This window comes from Ambystoma mexicanum, chromosome 11, assembly GCF_040938575.1.
Source record: "Ambystoma mexicanum isolate Mex_15411 chromosome 11, UKY_AmexF1_1, whole genome shotgun sequence".
Taxonomy (NCBI): Eukaryota; Metazoa; Chordata; class Amphibia; order Caudata; family Ambystomatidae; genus Ambystoma; species Ambystoma mexicanum.
Window position 1 is genome coordinate 967,955,868 of NC_090934.1, and position 21,154 is coordinate 967,977,021.

At 48.2% G+C, this 21,154-nt stretch overlaps 1 protein-coding gene across 2 annotated transcripts in view; it reads left to right on the forward strand.

Annotated features, from left to right (window-relative positions):
- The window catches only part of GAL (galanin and GMAP prepropeptide), a 266,855-nt gene that overhangs the window by 87,851 nt on the left and 157,850 nt on the right, over window positions 1–21,154 (forward strand). Inside the window, exons 4-5 of one of the 2 annotated variants that reach the window (XM_069624118.1) lie at window positions 19,213–19,284; window positions 19,639–19,725. In XM_069624118.1, coding sequence (XP_069480219.1) covers window positions 19,213–19,284; window positions 19,639–19,725 — 159 coding nt within the window. The remainder of the gene's footprint in view (window positions 1–19,212; window positions 19,285–19,638; window positions 19,726–21,154) is intronic. The other variant, XM_069624117.1, reaches the window with a different exon arrangement.

The following is a 21,154-nucleotide window of genomic DNA, read 5'->3' on the forward strand; positions in this document are numbered from 1 at the left end:
CTCTTTCCTAATCTTTTTTTTATCTCTTTTCTCATCTGATATCTCCTTTTCACCACCTCAGGGTCATAGACATGTTTCCGAACCCTCAAGTGGTTAATAACCACTGAACAGGTTATCATGTCTGTTCTTGCGAGAGAGGGGCGCCCGCTACCTTTGTTAAACTATTTTTTAAGGAACCTGGGATTGATAACCCTAGGTCTCCTGGGGGCAACCAGACGTGGTCTCCCTCTCACTGTGCTTAGAGAGGCATCAGCTTCACCTCACTGATGATCCCCAACAAGGGTGAAACACGTGTATGGGGTTGCTGGTGGTACTCTCGTTCAGATTGGAATTGCCATTGTATTTCGGTGCTGGACTGCCCCTGGGCAGGACAAAGACTGATATGCAAATGGATATTTCCCATCTGTGAAAGGCACAGTGGGTAAAAGCAGTGGCTGCGAACTCTCAAGTGGTTAATAACCACTGAACAGGTTATCATGTCTGTTCTTGCGAGAGAGGGGCGCCCGCTACCTTTGTTAAACTATTTTTTAAGGAACCTGGGATTGATAAACCTAGGTCTCCTGGGGGCAACCAGACGTGGTCTCCCTCTCACTGTGCTTAGAGAGGCATCAGCTTCACCTCACTGATGATCCCCAACAAGGGTGAAACACGTGTATGGGGTTGCTGGTGGTACTCTCGTTCAGATTGGAATTGCCATTGTATTTCGGTGCTGGACTGCCCCTGGGCAGGACAAAGACTGATATGCAAATGGATATTTCCCATCTGTGAAAGGCACAGTGGGTAAAAGCAGTGGCTGCGAACTCTCAAGTGGTTAATAACCACTGAACAGGTTATCATGTCTGTTCTTGCGAGAGAGGGGCGCCCGCTACCTTTGTTAAACTATTTTTTAAGGAACCTGGGATTGATAACCCTAGGTCTCCTGGGGGCAACCAGACGTGGTCTCCCTCTCACTGTGCTTAGAGAGGCATCAGCTTCACCTCACTGATGATCCCCAACAAGGGTGAAACACGTGTATGGGGTTGCTGGTGGTACTCTCGTTCAGATTGGAATTGCCATTGTATTTCGGTGCTGGACTGCCCCTGGGCAGGACAAAGACTGATATGCAAATGGATATTTCCCATCTGTGAAAGACACAGTGGGTAAAAGCAGTGGCTGCGAACTCTCAAGTGGTTAATAACCACTGAACAGGTTATCATGTCTGTTCTTGCGAGAGAGGGGCGCCCGCTACCTTTGTTAAACTATTTTTTAAGGAACCTGGGATTGATAACCCTAGGTCTCCTGGGGGCAACCAGACGTGGTCTCCCTCTCACTGTGCTTAGAGAGGCATCAGCTTCACCTCACTGATGATCCCCAACAAGGGTGAAACACGTGTATGGGGTTGCTGGTGGTACTCTCGTTCAGATTGGAATTGCCATTGTATTTCGGTGCTGGACTGCCCCTGGGCAGGACAAAGACTGATATGCAAATGGATATTTCCCATCTGTGAAAGGCACAGTGGGTAAAAGCAGTGGCTGCGAACTCTCAAGTGGTTAATAACCACTGAACAGGTTATCATGTCTGTTCTTGCGAGAGAGGGGCGCCCGCTACCTTTGTTAAACTATTTTTTAAGGAACCTGGGATTGATAACCCTAGGTCTCCTGGGGGCAACCAGACGTGGTCTCCCTCTCACTGTGCTTAGAGAGGCATCAGCTTCACCTCACTGATGATCCCCAACAAGGGTGAAACACGTGTATGGGGTTGCTGGTGGTACTCTCGTTCAGATTGGAATTGCCATTGTATTTCGGTGCTGGACTGCCCCTGGGCAGGACAAAGACTGATATGCAAATGGATATTTCCCATCTGTGAAAGGCACAGTGGGTAAAAGCAGTGGCTGCGAACTCTCAAGTGGTTAATAACCACTGAACAGGTTATCATGTCTGTTCTTGCGAGAGAGGGGCACCCGCTACCTTTGTTAAACTATTTTTTAAGGAACCTGGGATTGATAACCCTAGGTCTCCTGGGGGCAACCAGACATGGTCTCCCTCTCACTGTGCTTAGAGAGGCATCAGCTTCACCTCACTGATGATCCCCAACAAGGGTGAAACACGTGTATGGGGTTGCTGGTGGTACTCTCGTTCAGATTGGAATTGCCATTGTATTTCGGTGCTGGACTGCCCCTGGGCAGGACAAAGACTGATATGCAAATGGATATTTCCCATCTGTGAAAGGCACAGTGGGTAAAAGCAGTGGCTGCGAACTCTCAAGTGGTTAATAACCACTGAACAGGTTATCATGTCTGTTCTTGCGAGAGAGGGGCGCCCGCTACCTTTGTTAAACTATTTTTTAAGGAACCTGGGATTGATAACCCTAGGTCTCCTGGGGGCAACCAGACGTGGTCTCCCTCTCACTGTGCTTAGAGAGGCATCAGCTTCACCTCACTGATGATCCCCAACAAGGGTGAAACACGTGTATGGGGTTGCTGGTGGTACTCTCGTTCAGATTGGAATTGCCATTGTATTTCGGTGCTGGACTGCCCCTGGGCAGGACAAAGACTGATATGCAAATGGATATTTCCCATCTGTGAAAGGCACAGTGGGTAAAAGCAGTGGCTGCGAACTCTCAAGTGGTTAATAACCACTGAACAGGTTATCATGTCTGTTCTTGCGAGAGAGGGGCGCCCGCTACCTTTGTTAAACTATTTTTTAAGGAACCTGGGATTGATAGCCCTAGGTCTCCTGGGGGCAACCAGACGTGGTCTCCCTCTCACTGTGCTTAGAGAGGCATCAGCTTCACCTCACTGATGATCCCCAACAAGGGTGAAACACGTGTATGGGGTTGCTGGTGGTACTCTCGTTCAGATTGGAATTGCCATTGTATTTCGGTGCTGGACTGCCCCTGGGCAGGACAAAGACTGATATGCAAATGGATATTTCCCATCTGTGAAAGGCACAGTGGGTAAAAGCAGTGGCTGCGAACTCTCAAGTGGTTAATAACCACTGAACAGGTTATCATGTCTGTTCTTGCGAGAGAGGGGCGCCCGCTACCTTTGTTAAACTATTTTTTAAGGAACCTGGGATTGATAACCCTAGGTCTCCTGGGGGCAACCAGACGTGGTCTCCCTCTCACTGTGCTTAGAGAGGCATCAGCTTCACCTCACTGATGATCCCCAACAAGGGTGAAACACGTGTATGGGGTTGCTGGTGGTACTCTCGTTCAGATTGGAATTGCCATTGTATTTCGGTGCTGGACTGCCCCTGGGCAGGACAAAGACTGATATGCAAATGGATATTTCCCATCTGTGAAAGGCACAGTGGGTAAAAGCAGTGGCTGCGAACTCTCAAGTGGTTAATAACCACTGAACAGGTTATCATGTCTGTTCTTGCGAGAGAGGGGCGCCCGCTACCTTTGTTAAAAAAAATGTTTCCGAACCCAGTTTTTCTTTTTCCTTGAATCCCCTTTCCGCCCTGTATAGTTTATGACTGAGGGATCCTCGCGCAGTTGGGACAGATAGCTCCCACTCACTTTCACAACCTCCCGTGGTTTCAATCTTAATCGATTTCCACCCCAACCTAATTCCACCTCCTTCATCTCTTTCCTACTTTCACCCACCTTCCACACAGAGATGTATATGTCCAGCAAGTCATGATCGCTGTATCTCTGTGGCATAATTACAAATCTCTCGATCTTCTCCCTAAGATTCTCAGAGGCAAAGCGGTAGTCTAGACACGAATCTGATTCTCCCCCTTTCCATGTTGGACGACCCGGGATATCGCCCTCAATTTGAGCATTTAGCATATACATTTCTGTTGCCCCCATACTATGCATCCATTCTCTCTCTCTATCTTTCCATTTGCTCTCATTCAAAATCCGACCCATCTTATCCAACAACTTCATATTTAAATCTCCACATATCACAAACTTCACCTCCTCCCATTCAATCATTGCTTTATCTATACAGCTTGTTATAGAGCCCATAAATTTCCACTCTTTCCCATGTTTACTCACCAGTAAATGTTCATTAAGATCAGTGCAGGATATGGTGCATCAGTCTTTTGCTTTAGAAAGAGAATCTGTACATATGGATATGGATTGGGACATTTAGCTTCAGATACTGACCATCCTGATGCCATCTTAATTAATGGTAACAGGACCGCATATGGACGGCCCATTATACCCTTTGGAGCTGGATTCAATAGGACTAAATACGAAATATCCATCACATTGTGGTGCTTCCATTAGCAGGGTCTCTTGGAAGACCAGGATGTCAAATAGACCTAGGTCCGGTACTCTTTCAGCGAATAGACAGCAAAACCCTCTTGTCTTCCAGCAGCCAATCTTTAAGAGGGCTGAGTTTGCTTCTTCATAAACCTAGTGGCATCTTGGACGGTCCAAAGCTTCAGCTAACCACGCCCAAGAAACCCCCTCCTTTATACTGTCAGCCTTTTTTTCCACCTTTCCTTCTTGGGTCTTTTTTTGATTTGCAGTGGTGAACTTTATAGATGTTAATTACTTCTTTGTCCTTGTGGTTTCTTCTTCATTACTTTCATTTAAGGATATCACTTTTTCTTTTGGGTCTTTAACTTTGGATCTCATAGTGAGCATTTCCTTCTCCACCTCCCTGGGTGCTGTTACTTCTCTCCAATTGGCTTTTTCTTTTGGGTCTTTAACTTTGGATCTCATAGTAAGCACATCCTTCTCCACCTCTCTGGGTGCTGTTACTTCTCTCCAATTAGCTCGGATGTGTGCATGGTAATCGCTTACCTCATAGCCCAACCTCAGGAACTTCTCTTTTGTTGTTAGTACTAAGGGCCTCATTACGAGTTTGGAGGTAGCCATGGTGCTATTAGCGCCATGGCTGCCTACAAAATCGTGTCCAGGTCCGGGTTCCCTGAATGGGGACTTACCGGGTCATTCCAACCTTGGAGGACCCGGTAAGTCCCATTCAAAAAACCATTCCCCATTCCCATTCGAGCCCCCGTAGGGCTCAATGGGAATGGGGATGCAGCTAATAACGCGCCTGTTATCAACGGGCCCGTTATTAGCTCCTTGGTCCCCTTGCGGGACCCACAAAGGACGTCTGGTCTGACCAGATGTTCTGTGCGGGTCCCACAAGGGAACCTCGTAATAGGGCAGAATGGGTTTACCGGCACCATTACTGTGCTGGTTAACCCATTCCGCCGACCTCGTAATGAGGCCTAAAGTCTTTCTTAGATTGGGATACTAGATGTAGTATTACCCAATCAGTCTTTTGCTCCTCAATGAATTCCACAATCTTAATATCCCTAGATGCGAATTTATGTGCTGGCAGAATACAGTTAATCATTTAACACTGGCATTTTCGTGTCCATTTTAATTCCTTCTGCATAAATTTTAACACTCATTTGTTCCTTCGTGTTGGGGTTTTCTTTTCTGCTGTCACTTCTATTGTCACCGGTTTTAGCACTCCTTTCTCCCTTCAAATTGGAGTTTCTTATATTGCCATTCGATCTTTTAGCTCCCACATTAATTCTTGCATCTTTATCCTCCCATTTATTTTCCTCCTTACTCATTGTGCTCTTCATGGGAGTCTGTTGATGTTTGCCATTTCTTTTTTCTTCCAATGTCTTGAAATGATCAACTGGCACTTTAGCCTCTTCAACCGCAGTTTGTCTCTCAGCGATCGGTAGAGATTTTATTTGAGGTTTATGGGCCATGTCCATCAAGCTTTCTTTGGTTTCCCATTCAGAGCGACTCACTTCTTTACATCTTTCATCCTCCTCCACATTCTCAATTTCCTCTAATAGGATACTTAAATCCCTATCATAAGCCCGCTCTTGACCAATTTCTTTTATTGCTTCTGAAGCCGGTGGCACATTGAGACTTTTGTCCTTCTGTAATGACAGTTCCTTTCTGGCTTTTTTTGAAGCCAGGATATTGTCTCTATCTGGAGGTGAGCGTTGTGTCTTAGAAATACCCGCGAGCCATTTAGTTTCTTTTTTAGTTTGGCAGGCATGTTTTTCCTTTTTTTATTAAGTTGTGATCTTTTTTTTGCATCATCTTCATGTACAATTGGTTCCATCCCCTTCTTAGATTTGAATACTGAGAAGATGTTTGTTTCAAACAGGTTTCTCCCTAATTTGTCTCCCACCGGGTCACTCCTACCGGCTTCAGGGTCTTTCCTTAGTTGATCCACACCCACAGCCTGCAGGTCAACTTCAGCATCCACAATTACTACCTGCGAAGTTGGAGATTCTGATACCCCATCTGATGAACCCTGTGGAGGACCTTTTGTTTGAGATACAGATTTGAAGTTTGATCTCATCCATTGGCAGTCTTGAAGAAGTGCCTCCATCATAAATTACTTGTCTATTGTCTCCTGCCTCGCAAGATTGCATAAACGATTTTGCCAGGTCATTGAGTTTTCCGCCTCCTTACCATGCCAGTTTGCCACGCAGTGCATTACACTAAAGGAGCGATGAACCAAAGATCACCTCACCACGCCACCACAGGAATGCAAGACTATATAACACTGGTCTCCGTGCAGACTTACCCCCTCCAGCTGGGTAATTTGGGCAGGTTGACCTTAGCTAAAGAGCTCCATTCATGGCCCCCATAGGACCGCGGGAGGGAGGGCTGGGAAGGCCGGGGTCAAGCAGTGCCAGAGAAGGTCCAATAATGTCGGAGAGCTGCGTGCACACCGTAGCACAGTAGCACAGCAGCAGTAGCACGCCGACTCGCCTCTCCGCTACTCAACGCTGCTCTCACTGCAGTAACTCGCTTCCCTGTTGTCTGAGGTCCAAGATCAGAGGAAAGAACCTCTGTACGTGGGGGGAAATGCCTCAAGCTGCACCTCACTGCTCTCACACACATGATCAGAAAGAGGCTGCTTCCGACAGGTCCACACAATACTCAATACTTTTGGACTATGCAGAGGGACTTGAACTTGATCCTTGCAGCCACGGGGAGCCAGTGGATGGATTTCAGTGCTGGAGAGATACGTCCCTGGTCCTGAGGCCAAGGATAAGTCTTGCGGTTCTGTTGAAGAGGTGGAAGAGTAGAGCTAGGAAGATTGAGAAAGAGACTGTTGCAGTAGTCCAGTCTGGAGAGAACCAGGGCTCTGGAGACAAGAGTCTCTGGGGGAAGGTGAGAAAAGGTAGAATACCTCAGAGGAGGTGCAGTTGGTAGTAGGACATTTAGGACATCACTGAGATATGAGACGAGAAGGCGAGAGTAGAGTCGAAAATTACCCCCATATGTTTTGCCTCACTAGAGAGTGAGGGTGCAGGACCAAGGGTGGTCGGCCAGAGTGAGAGTGGGAAAGCGGGAGCAGGGGTCCCAATGAGGACGATCTCTGTCTTACTGGCATTAAGGCAGAGATCATTAGCAACACACCAGGACTGAATTTTGCAGATAGACAGTTAGGGATGAGCGAGGAAGAGGCCGAGGGTAGCCTGAAAGAGAGCTGTGCGTCATCTGCATAGCACTGGAAGTTGAAGGTGAAGGCAGAGATCATGTGGGCCAAAGGGGCCATGTAAACATTGAAAAACCAGGGGAATAGATTACATCCCGTGGAACACCACAAGTAGAGAGAATGATAGCAGAGAGGAAGTAACCAAGTTCTACCTGGGAAGGACAGTCAGAGAGAAAGGATGCTGGCCATGACAAGGCTTGATCAGTGATGCCCAGGGTCTCACGGAGATGGGAGATCAAGATGTTGTGGTTTACTGTATTGAAAGCAGAGGCGTGGTCAAGAAGAATGAGGACAGAGGGAGAGTTAGAGTCAAGGTTTGAGAGCAGGTCTTCATGGGTGTTCAGAAGTGCAGTTTACACGCCTCTGGATGCTCCAAAAGCCAGACTGATGGTCATGGAGACAACCAACAGATTCAGTGTGGTGGGGAAGTGGTGAGATAGCCAACTTCTCCAGTAATTTGCCCAGAAAAGGAGTGATTGAGATTGGGCGATAGACCCGGAATAGATGCGTCGGCAGAGGGTTTTTTGAACAGAGGATGCACAATAGAATACTTGAGAGAAGTTAGGAAGACTCCAGTGGTGAAGGAGAGGTGGCAGGGTCTGCCAAGTCTGGAGCTAGCGAGTCAATATTGTCCTTGATGGTTTTGGAGGGGCAGGGGTCCATCTATTTAGAAGAAGCTCTCATAGATCGAACTTGTCTATGTACCTTCTCAGGTGTGACATGGGAGAGTGAGGAGAGACGAAGGGGAGTGGTGGGGATGGCGAAGGGGGGCCCAGGAGATGATGGTGCATGAGTGGGTACGGAGGAGAGAGAAAATAGGATATCCTGTGTTTTGGTGGTGAAGTGTGCAGCCAGTGCCGAGCAGAGGGCCTGGGTGGGTACGGTAGAGGAAGAGGTTGCAGTAGGATTGACCAGTTCCTTACAGACTTTGAAAAGTTTGCCCGTCTTGTTGGATGCCGCAGAGATGCAGGCTTGAATATGAGCTCTTTTCTTGGCCTGGATGCAGAGTCTATATTGCCTTTGCAGAAGACAACAGGCCAGCTTGTCCGAGTGTGTGCCTGAAGATTCCCATTTCCATTCCGCTGCCCTGCACTTGCGTTTAAGGTCAGCCAGGTCCGAGTCGTACCAAGAGTTGCACTTTTTGGCAGGCTTCTGTCAGACCCTCATGACAGGGGCAAGGATGTCGAGGGTATTGGAAATGCAAAGGTGAAAGTTAGAGAGGGCTGTATCAGGGTGGGAGTCAGCCGCAAGAGTAGAAAGAGTAGAGTAGGTGGAGGCAAAGGCAGCCACTGACACTTTTTTCATAGGTTGGATAAGCTTGAGGGTCGGAGGCAGTGTAGGGTGTGTCAGCGATAAAGAAAAGGAAAACTTCAGGTGAGAGGAGAGAAGTGAATGGGCAATCCATGAGTGTGGGGTGGTGAGAGGACAAGAGAGAGGAATGTCTGTGGAGATAAGAGCATTCAAGGTGTGGCCAGCAGCATGTGTTGGACCAGATGGTAGAATGGAGAGAGAGAGCGAGTTGCATAGGTTGCGGAAAGCTCCTGAAGAGTCAGGAGAGTTAAGATGGATGTTGAGGAGTTGTCGGGTGTGAAGCCAATCTGAGTTCTGCATCCTCCCAGTTTGTTCAATCGCAGGTTCTCTTCTTGATCTCATCTCTGACCAAGAAATTAAATTATTGTTTTTGTGCACAATGATCCTAAAATGTAATTTCAAACTCCTGATAACATTTCCAATTTTAATTTGGCTTCTGGTATTTTTGTCTATCACCAGAATCCTTTAATACCATTATAGGGATTTATTGCATATTTACCCATTGTCTTCCGCTTTCCCATTCCCCAAAATTTCTCTCTCTTTTTCTCTCTCACACACATACTTTCCTTTGCCAACACTCTTTATGTGTATGTGTGTCTGTGTGTGTGAGAGAAAGAGAGAGAAAGAGAGAGAGAGATGGCACACAAAGGGTAAATACGTATTACTGTACTATAATGGTATTAAGATGTTCTAATGAAAAACAACCCACAAAACTATATATCGTGTGGTTTGTAAATGTGAAATCGTAAGCCTTTTTGTACATTACAGTTGGCATTGCATTGGTTGCAAATCTACGAGAGAGAGAACATGTTCCTGTTGTGTCCCTGAGGGGTGTCATGACATGTTAAACAATGAGGCTGAAAGCTGCATTGTTTGCCCTGACCTATGGGTTCTGCACACAGAACATGGCCTGGGGCCTCTTGTCAACAGTGCCAACAGTTCAAGAACCATGACCTCTAGATACTTTGCTCAGAACATGGTCTGCAGCAATGCCCCATGTGAAGTACCAGTTTCTACAGTTCCAACAGGACATGGTCTACAGCCACACCTTTGTGGATGATGCATATAGGGGAAGTGTATGAACTGTGACCATCCCGGCGTTCAGTGCTCCTACCTACAGTACCCATTGGCCATAGTCTAACACTTTAGATTCTGTGCTTTCTAATCACAGTACTACTGCCCAGAGTGCCCACACAGGATGACTGTTGCCATGCGTAATCTGCAGTACCGCTGCCCCCTGTACCCAACGACCATAGCCTGCAGCTATGAACACTAGGTACTCTGAACAGGGAATAGACTTCTGCCATCCCTTTTGGAGTATCCCTGGCTACAATACTCATCAATGATATCATCAAAGATGTCATTCACAATGTCATCAGTAATGCCACCGACAATGTTATTTTGTATACCATCTGGAACATCATGTGTGATTAGGCAGTGTCTCCAGTGTGGGCAGTCATTGCCAGACATGGCTGATTATACTGGCATCAGTACCCATGTGATACTAGTAGAAAAACAAACAATCCTATTCACAGCGAAAGGCTTCTGCTAATACCTTGTAAGAACTCCACATAGAGCATGCCCTGTGAGCATGGCCAGACAGCACCACCCTGCATGCAGAGCCAACAGGCTATGCTCAAGTGGATGCCTTTGGCAATTGGCCGTTGGGTACTGTGCACAGGGTATGGCTTGCATCCATAGCACGACTGTAGGTCCCCATGCCACAGTACTTGCAGGCATAGCCCATCAACAGTGCCCTGTTTGTATTGAATACCTGATGTATGCACCCCATACAGGACCATAGGGCTTACCATATGCACATTACATGTGGGTACCGTGAAAGGGGCATGGCCTGCACCCATTTCCTATTATATGAACAGTACCGCTACCAATAGTAGCTTGGCGTGAGTGAGGGGCCTGGCCTGTAGCCAAGCCACATGTGTGCTGCTCACAGTGCATGGCTTGCACTGGCATCTGGGAACTCGCCAATCCTTTTGCAGTCTCCACTTCTCCCCTGGCCCTCCGCACTTCTCTGGCCTCATACTTCATCTATAAAACTCAGGAAATCTTGTCCTCACTCTCCTCTACTCCACACCCTTCTCCCTCGCCCACCCTCAGGCCTCCCCTGGACTCCCTCTCCCCTCCCCTCCTACTCTCCTCTTTCTCTCCCATAAAACCTGATGAGGTTTCTAGACAAGTCCACTCTATGAAAGTCTGCCCTGCAGCCATGCCCTGTTTGCAGAACAATTTGATTTCTCACCAAATCCACAGAGCATGACCTATATAGATAGACAGCAAACTTGCCATGTACTGGAGTGCATCATACCTCATTTATGCACATGTTTGGCAAGCTTTTCCATCACATACGAGGATACAAAAATCGTATGCAATCCATTGTCATCCCATGTTCTTGTTATGTGCCATGTGCCGGCATTATATGTGTAAGGGCTCAGGCAACAGTTTTGGTATTTCCAGGATATGCCTAGATTCTAAAACCATTTGCCTAGTTTTGCATTACAAGCAGAGGCACAACTAGGCCATATGCCATGTTTTACCATCATACTGACACAGCCCTTACCAACCTTCAACTCTCCATCTCCAACACTCTGGACATCCTTGCTCCTATCATGAGGATCCGCATGAAACCTGCCTCCCAGTGCCACTCCTGGTATGACTCTGACTTGGCTGCTCTTAAACGCAAGTGCAGAGCGGCTGAGCAGAAGTGGAAGGCTTTGAGCACATCCTCTGACAAACTGGCCTGCCGCCTGCTCGGAAGGCAATACAGACTCTCCATCCGCTCGAAGAAGAGGGCCTATACAAGCCCACACCTCTGCAGCCTCTATCAAGGCTGAACTTTTCAAAATCTGCAAGGAACTCGCCAATCCTTCTGCAGTCTCCACTTCTCCTCTGACTTCCCTGGCCCTCCGCACTTCTCTGGCCTCTTACTTCATCTATAAAACTCAGGACATCTTGTCCTCACTCTCCTCTACTCCACATCCTTCTCCCTCACCCACCCTCAGGCTTCCCCTGGCCCCCCTCACCTCTTCCCTCCTACTCTCCTCTTTCTCTCCAATAAAACCTGATGAGGTTTCTAGACAAGTCCGCTCTATGAAAGTCTCATCCCCTGCTCCTCCAGAAATATCAAGGACAACATTATCTCCGTTGCTCCAGGCTTGGTCGATTTTTGCAATCACTCTTTTGACACTGGATCCTTCCCCTCTCTCCTCAAGCACTCCTTTGTGCACCCTCTCCTCAAAAAGTCTTCCGACGTCCCTTCCTGTCCGGCTAACTACCACCCTATCTCCATTAACCCTTTCCTGGGAAAACTCTTGGAGAAGCTGGCCATCTCCCAGATTATCCACCACACTGAATCTGTTGGTTGTCTTCATGACCGCCAGTCTGGCTTCAGTGCTGCCAGAGGCACATAAACTGCTCTCCTCAACACCCGTTAAGACTTGTTCTGTAATCCTGATTCTGGGTCTCCTTCCATTCTCATCCTTCTTGACCTTTCCTCTGTCTTTGATACGGTCAATCATGCCACCCTAATAAATCAGCTCTGTGATACCCCTGGCATCCACAGACCTGGCTCTAGACTGGCTGACCTCCTTCCTCTCGGACCGACCCTCCCAGGTTCAACTGGGACCTTTTCTTTCCGCCATCTCACTCTGCACATCTGGTGTCCCTCAGGGCTCTATACTCTCGCCTTGGCTTTCCAACATCTACCTGGCCCCTCTAGCCCATTTGTTCTCCACCTCCTCTCCTAACTTCCAATGTTATGTGGATGACACGCAGCTCTCCATCAAGCTTTCCCTCCTCCACCTCTTCTTCCTCTCTCATTCGTGACTGCCTATCTACTATTCAGGTATGGTGCTAATGATCTCTGCCTTAATGCCAGTAAGACAGAGATCCTTCTGATTGGGACCTCTGCTTGCTATTTTCCTCCCACACTCTGGCCACCCTCCTGTAAGATAAAAAACCTTGGTGTCCATTTCAACTCCTCTCTCTCCTTCTCTCCTCACATCACGGACCTTGCCAAGAAGGCCCACTTTCAGCTTTGTTTGTTTGTTTGTTTGTTTGCTGCACCTTCTCAGAGGAATTCTCCCTTTCCTCACCTTACCCCAGAAACTCAATGGCCCTCATTAGGACTTCGGCGGAAAACCATGGTGCTATTAGCACCATGGTCGATGCCGGAGTCCGCTTTGGCGAAATGGGGAATTATCACCCCATTCCAAGGTTGGCGGGCGGTAATTCCCCATGCCACCATGGCCCTTCCACATTCCCATTTTCGCCCCATAGAGCAAAATGGGAATGGGGAAGGCGGTAAGTGCGGTACTGCAAATTGCGGTACCGTACTTACCTCGAGAGTCCCTTTGCGGGCCCCTACTTTAACGGCTGGTCTAGATCAGCCGTTAAGGTCAGGTCCCGCAAAGGGACCTCGTAGTAAGGCATTAAGGGTTTAACGGCGCTGACACCTTTTACGGCGCCGTTAACCCCTTAACGCCTGGGTCCTAATGAGGCCCAATGTCTCCAGAGCTCTGGTTCTCTCCAGGCTGGACAACTGCAACAACCTCTTCCGCAATCTGCCCATCTCCTCCCTTTGCCCATTCAACTATTCCAGATCCGGACTGAGAGACCTATCCTTGGCCTCAAGCCTAGGGATCGCACCTCTCCAGTCCTAAAATCTCTTTGCTGGTTCCCGGTTTCTGCGAGGCTCAAGTTCAAGACCATGTGCATCATCCACAAGGCTTTCTGGGGCCTGGGACCCCACTACATACAACTCTCTCTCCCTAAATACCTTCCTGCTAGAGCCCTTCGGTCTTCTACCTCTAACTCTCTGCAGATAAGGGGCTTTTTCAAGCGGAGTGTGGGGTAGATCTCTCTCCCCCGCAGATGCCTCCCTCCGAAATGGCCTCCCTGCCCGTCTCAGTCTTGAGATGCATCTCCTTAAGTTCCGGAATCTTCTCAAGTCCTTCCTTGTCTCTTCTTCCTTCCCTTTCCCTCTCCCCTGTAATGTCCCGGTCTGCCTCTTGAATGGCTGCCTGGTTCCTTCTGTTGCTTACAGGGCACCAGGCCCCCCTAGCCCAGTCTACCCCTGCACTTGGTCTCCCCTGACCACCCTTACTCCACTGTCCTGCACTTTCCCTTTGGGCCCCTCCCCCTGCACTAGCCTGGCTGGGCCTGCACCCCTGAAGCCCTACAGCCCCTTACCTCGCACGTAGCCCAAGGGCCTTCCTTCCCCTGCACTCTCTTCTTTCCTCTGGCTCTTTCCACCTGGTCTCCCCTGGCACTCCCTTTTCTCACGGGCCCTTCCGCCCAGACAGGCATTCCCCCACCCCTCTCCCCTGCACTTCCCGTTACTGCACTTGCACAATCGGAATGTCACAAGGCCCAGTAGGACTGTTGTTTGTCCTCCCTGCCCCCCCTTGTCTTGTCGCGCCTCAAAACCACATTGTCTATAGGCGCATTATAAATACCCAATAAATAAATTAATAAAATACTGTATGCCTAGGTTCAGATACCATAGGCCATTGTTGCCATCAAGCTGTTCAGGGTATTTGAGTCATTTGCATCTTATGCTCATGTACTTGTTCTATTTCTCAGGTATTGGCATCAAAGATCCAAGTACTCATACCATTTCACAGGTATTGCCATCATTTACCCAAGCATATATACCATTGCTCAGGTAATTTCCCAATCACCCACATATTTTGCTAGGCATTTCCATCATAAGCGCGTGTCGTGCCCTCTTTCACCTACAGCATTCCCCAGGTATTACCATCTTTTCTCATTTGAGAAATGGAGTAGCCACAAAGGCTCTGCCCAGCTATACCCCCTCCCCCACCATGCTTCCTGCCACAGGCAGAGATTTTCCACCAATCAGATTGCACTCTTGCAATGGGATTGGTGAATGGGGCATTTGCAAAACTCAGGGCCTCATTACACGGATGGCGGTAAGGGATTACCGGCACCAGTAAGGGCACCGGTGCCGGCAATCCCCTACCGCCCTACTACGAGGTCCCTCAGCGGGTCCGGTCCTTAACGTGTGGCCAGACCACACGTTAAGGAAGGGACCTGCTGAGGGACTTCAGAGCAAATAACAGTACCGCAAATTGGGGTACCATTATTAGCTCTTTCCCCATTCCCATTCAGCCCTATGGGGGCTGAAATGGGAATGGGGAATGGTATTTGGCATGGGGACTTACCGGGTCCCCAAGGGTCGGAATGACCCGGTAAGTCCCCATACCGCCAACCCGGACCCAGAAGGCGGTATGGGGTAGCCATGGTGCTAATAGCACCATGGCTATCGCCTACCGTGTAATGAGGCCCTCAGTCATGAATATTAAGACACCCCAAATGTAGATAGACGGAGCTCTTTACCATCCTATGGTAGACCGGAATGCATGAACAAAAGTCTAGCTCTGGATAAGCTCTGAATAAGGGACTGAGGTGGCGCGGCCACAGGCATTACTTCCACACATAGGTATATTTCAACTGAAAAGCTGACATGGTATCTTAAGCAGTCAGGTTTCATCACTACCAGATGGTTTTGGGGTGCCCTGTCCTTACAGCAAGATTTCTCGGAGGCCCCCTCTGAGAGTGTGCCGAGCAGCATCGGGTTGAGGCTGAGAAAAGTCCATGTTGAACTGGATTGTGTCTTCTCGGCAGAACTGTGTCACTTGTAGGAATAGCTCTACTTTTTCTTTCAGAGAAACTGTCAAACGCTCACTGTGTCACATAGTCTGGTTAGTGTTTTGGAATGTTCCAGAGCTCCTCTGGTGTTGGGATCAGCCGCTCGTGATGTCTTAAGGTTGAAGGCAGAGAAAATGTCCACTAAAGCATGTGACCATGAATCTAGATATCACATCTAACATATCTGGTATTGACCTTAACAGCCCCTAAAAATCCCACCAGCAGAACACTTCCCATCATGGCCCACATACCTCTCTGTCACATTATCATATAGGAATTAGATCTGATTACAGCACCCGGAACTGCATTATGAACATGAATAGTCATCTGACACATAACACTAGAGCAAATCCCTCAGAGTCTTCCACATAAAACAGAGGGGACTCCGATCTCCTCAGTTTTGTGGCATTACCCTCCAAATATGGTAATGGTAATTCCTTCTTTTCTGGCCCAGGAGGGCCTCCATACCTCTGAGGAATGGGCTGCAGGCCACGTCTCCTCCCTACATTACCATCAGCAATTCCTGCCAGGCCCGAAGCACGCCGGGGGACCAAGGACGCGGGGTGTGGAGCTCCACAAGGGTGTTCAGTGATCAAAGGGGGGCACTTATCTGATGTAACCCCCTGCCCTCTGGAAGCAGAACCTTTGCCTCAGGGCATCGAGTATAGGTGAGGAGTCTGAAGAGAGGGTGGGGCCCATTTGATCAGATTTTCTGCCCTTGTATGTTGAATACGCTATGCTCTCCCTGTAGCCTTTTCCTTCATCTACACTATTATGGCGACAGCAGCCGTGTCGTTATCCCTCTACACTCACCCTCACCACCACGAAGCCCCCCCCGTATAACTAAGAGGAACATTTTATCTGTGAAGCAGTGGATAATGGACCTGCCCACCTCAGACTGTGACCCAGGTGCCAACAAGATCAGAACCCATCGTCCTGTTATGATAACGGGTGACGCCTATAATTTGATGAAGGAAATTAATACATTCAGTGCCCCAATCGTATGTTGAACAACGCAGGCGTCCACTCCACAGAGGGTAACCTTGATCAGCATGACAAAGGGAAAGTCCCTGCAGAAGTGTCATCTAGTGCAGAGAATGTCCGCTCGGTCACTTTAGAAGACACTCCTGCAATAAGCGATGCCTCCTCCCTGGACCTGCCGAGTAACGGGAGTAACGGGGGGTTCTGCCCCGGACCAAGCTTTTCTGGGGATTTGCAAACAAACTGCTCCGACACCTATTAATATACATGACCTCTCACCTACACCATTTCCAGGCTCAAAGCTTATTCTCCTGAAGACCCATTCTAAGATTCCTGCGGACAAGCTCCAGGTAAAGTGCAACTGTGGCCCTGTCTTCTCTACACCCCAAACTCTTGCAATCTCCAGTGCAGGGGTAACTAAAACTGCCTCTATCACGAATGCAACATCTAGTTCCCTGGAAATAGGATTATAGGAAATAGGCCCCTAGCACCAAGGACTACCTTCTTGACACCATTCATTGGAAGACATTGCTTGGCATGCAACTGGTGTGTGAGGTCCGTCCACTGGGAAAGGGCATTTGCTGGGTGCTAACTCCCCCTGCATAACCTCACGGGGAATATCCTGCCCTGCCTCAGCCCCCGTCCTTGAGGAACCAGCACGGGGTTGCCATTGCTCTCTGGTCCTCTCAAGAAGCATTTAATTATTGATTCTGGACAATGGTAGCCACATTGGAAGAGGCATTCTAGGGGAGTGTCACTCAAGCAACAAGATAGCCATAAGGGGGCTCAAAGCAGTAATTAAGAAACTCTGCAGTGTCCCAGAGACAGATGTGACCCAGCCCGATTGAAGTGGTCCCACGGTGCTCACTGAAGTGGTGTTTGCAGTTGAGACCCGGGGACAAGCTAATATTGATACTAGTCCGATTTCCAACAACCATCAGGCTAACTCTGCACGAACGTCATGGTGGGGTGCCCATGGGGCAGTCGAACAAGGGAGCCAGTACACCATGTGGGGGGACAAGTCACGGGGTGGGGGCATGAAGCAGGTCACAACGTGTCCACAGCCCTGCCAAGCTGTAGTGCTGTAGTTTACCAAAACCCCAGGCCCCAAATTAGCAAACTACTGAATATCAAGATATATAGTACGGAAACATGAGGGGGTCACAAAGAAGGGGTGTGGTATTCATGCACAGGGTCCCCAAGAGCTCCAGTGATGAGCCTGAATCGAGAGACTCCCTCATAAGCCAGAGTACACACTGGTTGAGAACAGCGTACGGATGCTGTTCCTTGATCAGGGAGGACATTCAATTTTGTAGAAGACTATCGTACAACGAGGGGGGCTCCCACGATCTTATTCGCATAGAACTAAGGGCCCCGAGGTTAGCCATTGCCTTACTCTGAATTGGTATGTGACGGCGTTCAATGACTAGCAGTTGGATTGTCATTAGTGCTTTCCCTCTCTGGAAGAATACCGACCCCACATGAATTACGCTCTCATTGGGAATCAGGTCCCAATTTCCAATGCTCTCTGGAGCCAACACAGTCCCAGTGGGGAAAAGACCTGAGGGGTGTATTATTGGATCAGGGAATGTCCTCTGTGGCTAAAACAAAGTAGTGTGCCACCCCCTCCCGACATGGCAGATATTAGAACTGGCCAGGGGATTGATATTAAGGAAAATATTGTTTCATGATAAAGAGGCTAATTGGTTCTCGCTGTTTTCATTATAACTCATTTATGTGTGGAAATGATTTATATGTGTACTTTTATGGCCTCATTGTCGAATAAAGTTAAGTGATGATATATATAAAATAAAATTGATAATGATGATATATATAAAATACAAATATAGTTAATATAAGTATATAAGTTAAAAAACTGTTGGTACTGTACTTTATCCGGATAAAGATCTCTGTGGGGCAACTCAGAGGCTCCGCCCATGTCCACAGTCCTGCCATCGGCATATATTCACACACTGCATTGACCCATTAAAAATAAACAGAGATATCATGGAGCACAGTGAATAGAAAATGCCTTAACTCCGTGAAATGAAAGGGTAAACTCTCAAGTGCATGTGGAGTGGCACAGGGGTCTCCTGCCATGCGAGCATGCCACGCCCTTAGCTGCAGTGCAGTCACTGCAGCTAAATACTGAGGCGCACCACTTCCTGCTCACTGGGGGGTCACCCTATTTCTTGCCCCCTACTCTATGTGGGAACTTCTTCAGAAACAGAATTGCCCTGGAGGGGGCGACGTCAAAGAGAAGGTTCTTTGATCTGCACCTCAGTGGGGCCTCGATGTCTGCTTTGAAAATGAGAAGGGGAGACCCAACGCGGGCCAGAAGTCAGTTTCCGAAGACTCCTCCTGGCGCTCTTCTTTTCCCAAATGAAGGACATCATAAGTGCAAACTACCTAGCTGGGACACACGACTAAAAATGGGAAGGTCCCAAGAGATGTACAAAAGCGTAGATGGGCGCCCAGAATAGTGCAACATAACCTTTAGGGGGCGACTAGTCACTCTCAAGGTCTCTGTAATAACGCTGAACCCTGCACTGTGAAATATAATTACCCAGACTGTATCAGAGCGTAGTCTGTTCTCTTTTGCACAGGCATCCTTATGCCAGCCACGTCCTTGGGCGTTAAACCCTTCTTGTGTTCCCTAGACCCTTGTAAGTAAAGTTGCGATGCACGGGAGGCTTGCCCCATGCATGCGGGTTATGACGTGTACTGAGATAGGTCTACTGTACTATCCTTCTCCTCGGCCGTTCTCTACCCTGTGTAATGGGAGCCATCCTTTGTTTCAGGTCGAGTTGATCAGCTTTTCCTGGTCAAGGAAGTTCCCATTGCAAGGGGGAGAGACGCGCCATCGGGTGCATGTAAGAAAGCTTTTTGAGGTTATGCATTCACACCACACCCATTTAACTTCCAATATTTAACGTAAACACGGCCACACCCTTACCTGAACCCGCCAAAATGCAGGCATGTCCCTTCACTCCCAAAGTCGCTACCGCACATGATAACATCTTTTTTTTATGCACAATTATTTCTGCTTCGTTTAAAACCATAATCTTTAAAACGTGCTCATCAATTTGTTCGCAGAACCCAGACAATCTAATTAAGAAAGATAATTTGAGAATATAAATGAGACCTGCAACCATGAGGACATTAAAGTAACGCGATTTGAACACGTAAAGTGAATTAATGCTTCTGGTCTTCGTTTGGTTAAACAGATGCTGTAGACAACCACAGATCTTTCAACGACAAGCATGGCCTTGCCGGAAAACGGGAAGTGCAGCCCGAGGACGACCTGAAGTCAGGTAAGGAAGGGGGAGGGCGTTCCAAGCTGTTCTAAATGGGCTCCTGTGTGTAATGTATTTCTCTTCAGTTTAAGCAACACATCATACTCATTCAAAGTCAGAAAATAACGCATTAACGAAAAGGCAGGGATCAAATATTCAGAAAGAGGTTGCATGTGCAAAACCAGATATAGGGCCTCATCACGAGTTGGACGGTAACGCCGGTGCTAATAGCGCTGGCGCTATCTGCCCTACCGCCAAACCCACTGGCGCTATTAGCGCCGGATCACGGGTTTGGCAGATTTGGAATCCCCCATTCCCCACTGAGCCCATTCGGGAATGCCCCATTCCCCATTGGGCTCAATGGGGAAATTTCACGGTCATACCGGCGGCGGATTTCCCGCCGGCTGTATGAGCGCAAATTTTCGGCAGATTGCCCCCCAGCTCAGAGCTGGGGAGAAATCCGCCGAAGCCCTGATTTGGCAGACCCTTAAATCCGGCGGTAACAGCGCTACCACCGGATTTAAGGGTTACAGCCAAACTCGTGATGAGGCCCATAGTCAAGGGGGGGGGGGCAATTTTTTATCCCCTGGAGCGTAAATGGAAGCACGAAAGACAGGCCTAATGGTGTTCCGCCTGCCTTAACACCTCCATTCATGCCTCACGGGATTTCCATTGCTTTTTAAGGCACATGGCGGTGGCAGAACTGGAGCTACGCTTCTGCCTCTTGTTTGCACTCCGCCTTCAAAAACAACATTGTTTTATACCAGTATGAGATTTTCATGCTGGAGTAAAACCATTTACATTGTTTTTCTGGCAGATTATTATTATTATATTTATTATTATTATTATAATTTTTATGGTACTAGGGGGGCTCTGCCACCCTGGCACCATCGCACCCAAGCCCCCAAAGGGCTAGCATTGCTCGCCCTCCAGCCCCACCCCCTAGCAACTGCTGCGCATTGAACTCGGCGGCTTGGCCGCTTGTAGGGATACTCCACCAAGTAGTATGACCACATTTATTGGCACATCTCAGTTCATCCACTCAGTTCGCGCCACTCAACCGCTTGTCAAACATCCTATGTGAACATATACCATGATGTAGAGGAAGAATGCGGCAGCGTGCAATCCAAACAGGGATTCAGGGCTATGAAAATAAGACCTGACTTGTTTCTGCAACATCCATGATGGGTGATGTTCAGCTTAATGAAAATCCAAAAGAGGCTGCAGAAAAAAACTGGGGGTTGGCCATCTACTATAGATTATGAAGTGGGAGCACTGGGGGTTGCTTTAAGGGGCAACCCTACAATAATACACCTTGGCAAATTCAATAGGTCTGGCTTTGCAAATGTGGAGGGTAAACCTCTTTTGCTCTGTGGGAATTAAAGACATCTCTTACCATCTTCATCTACAAAACCAGACCTGTTGGCATTGTGAATGCTTCTTCTAA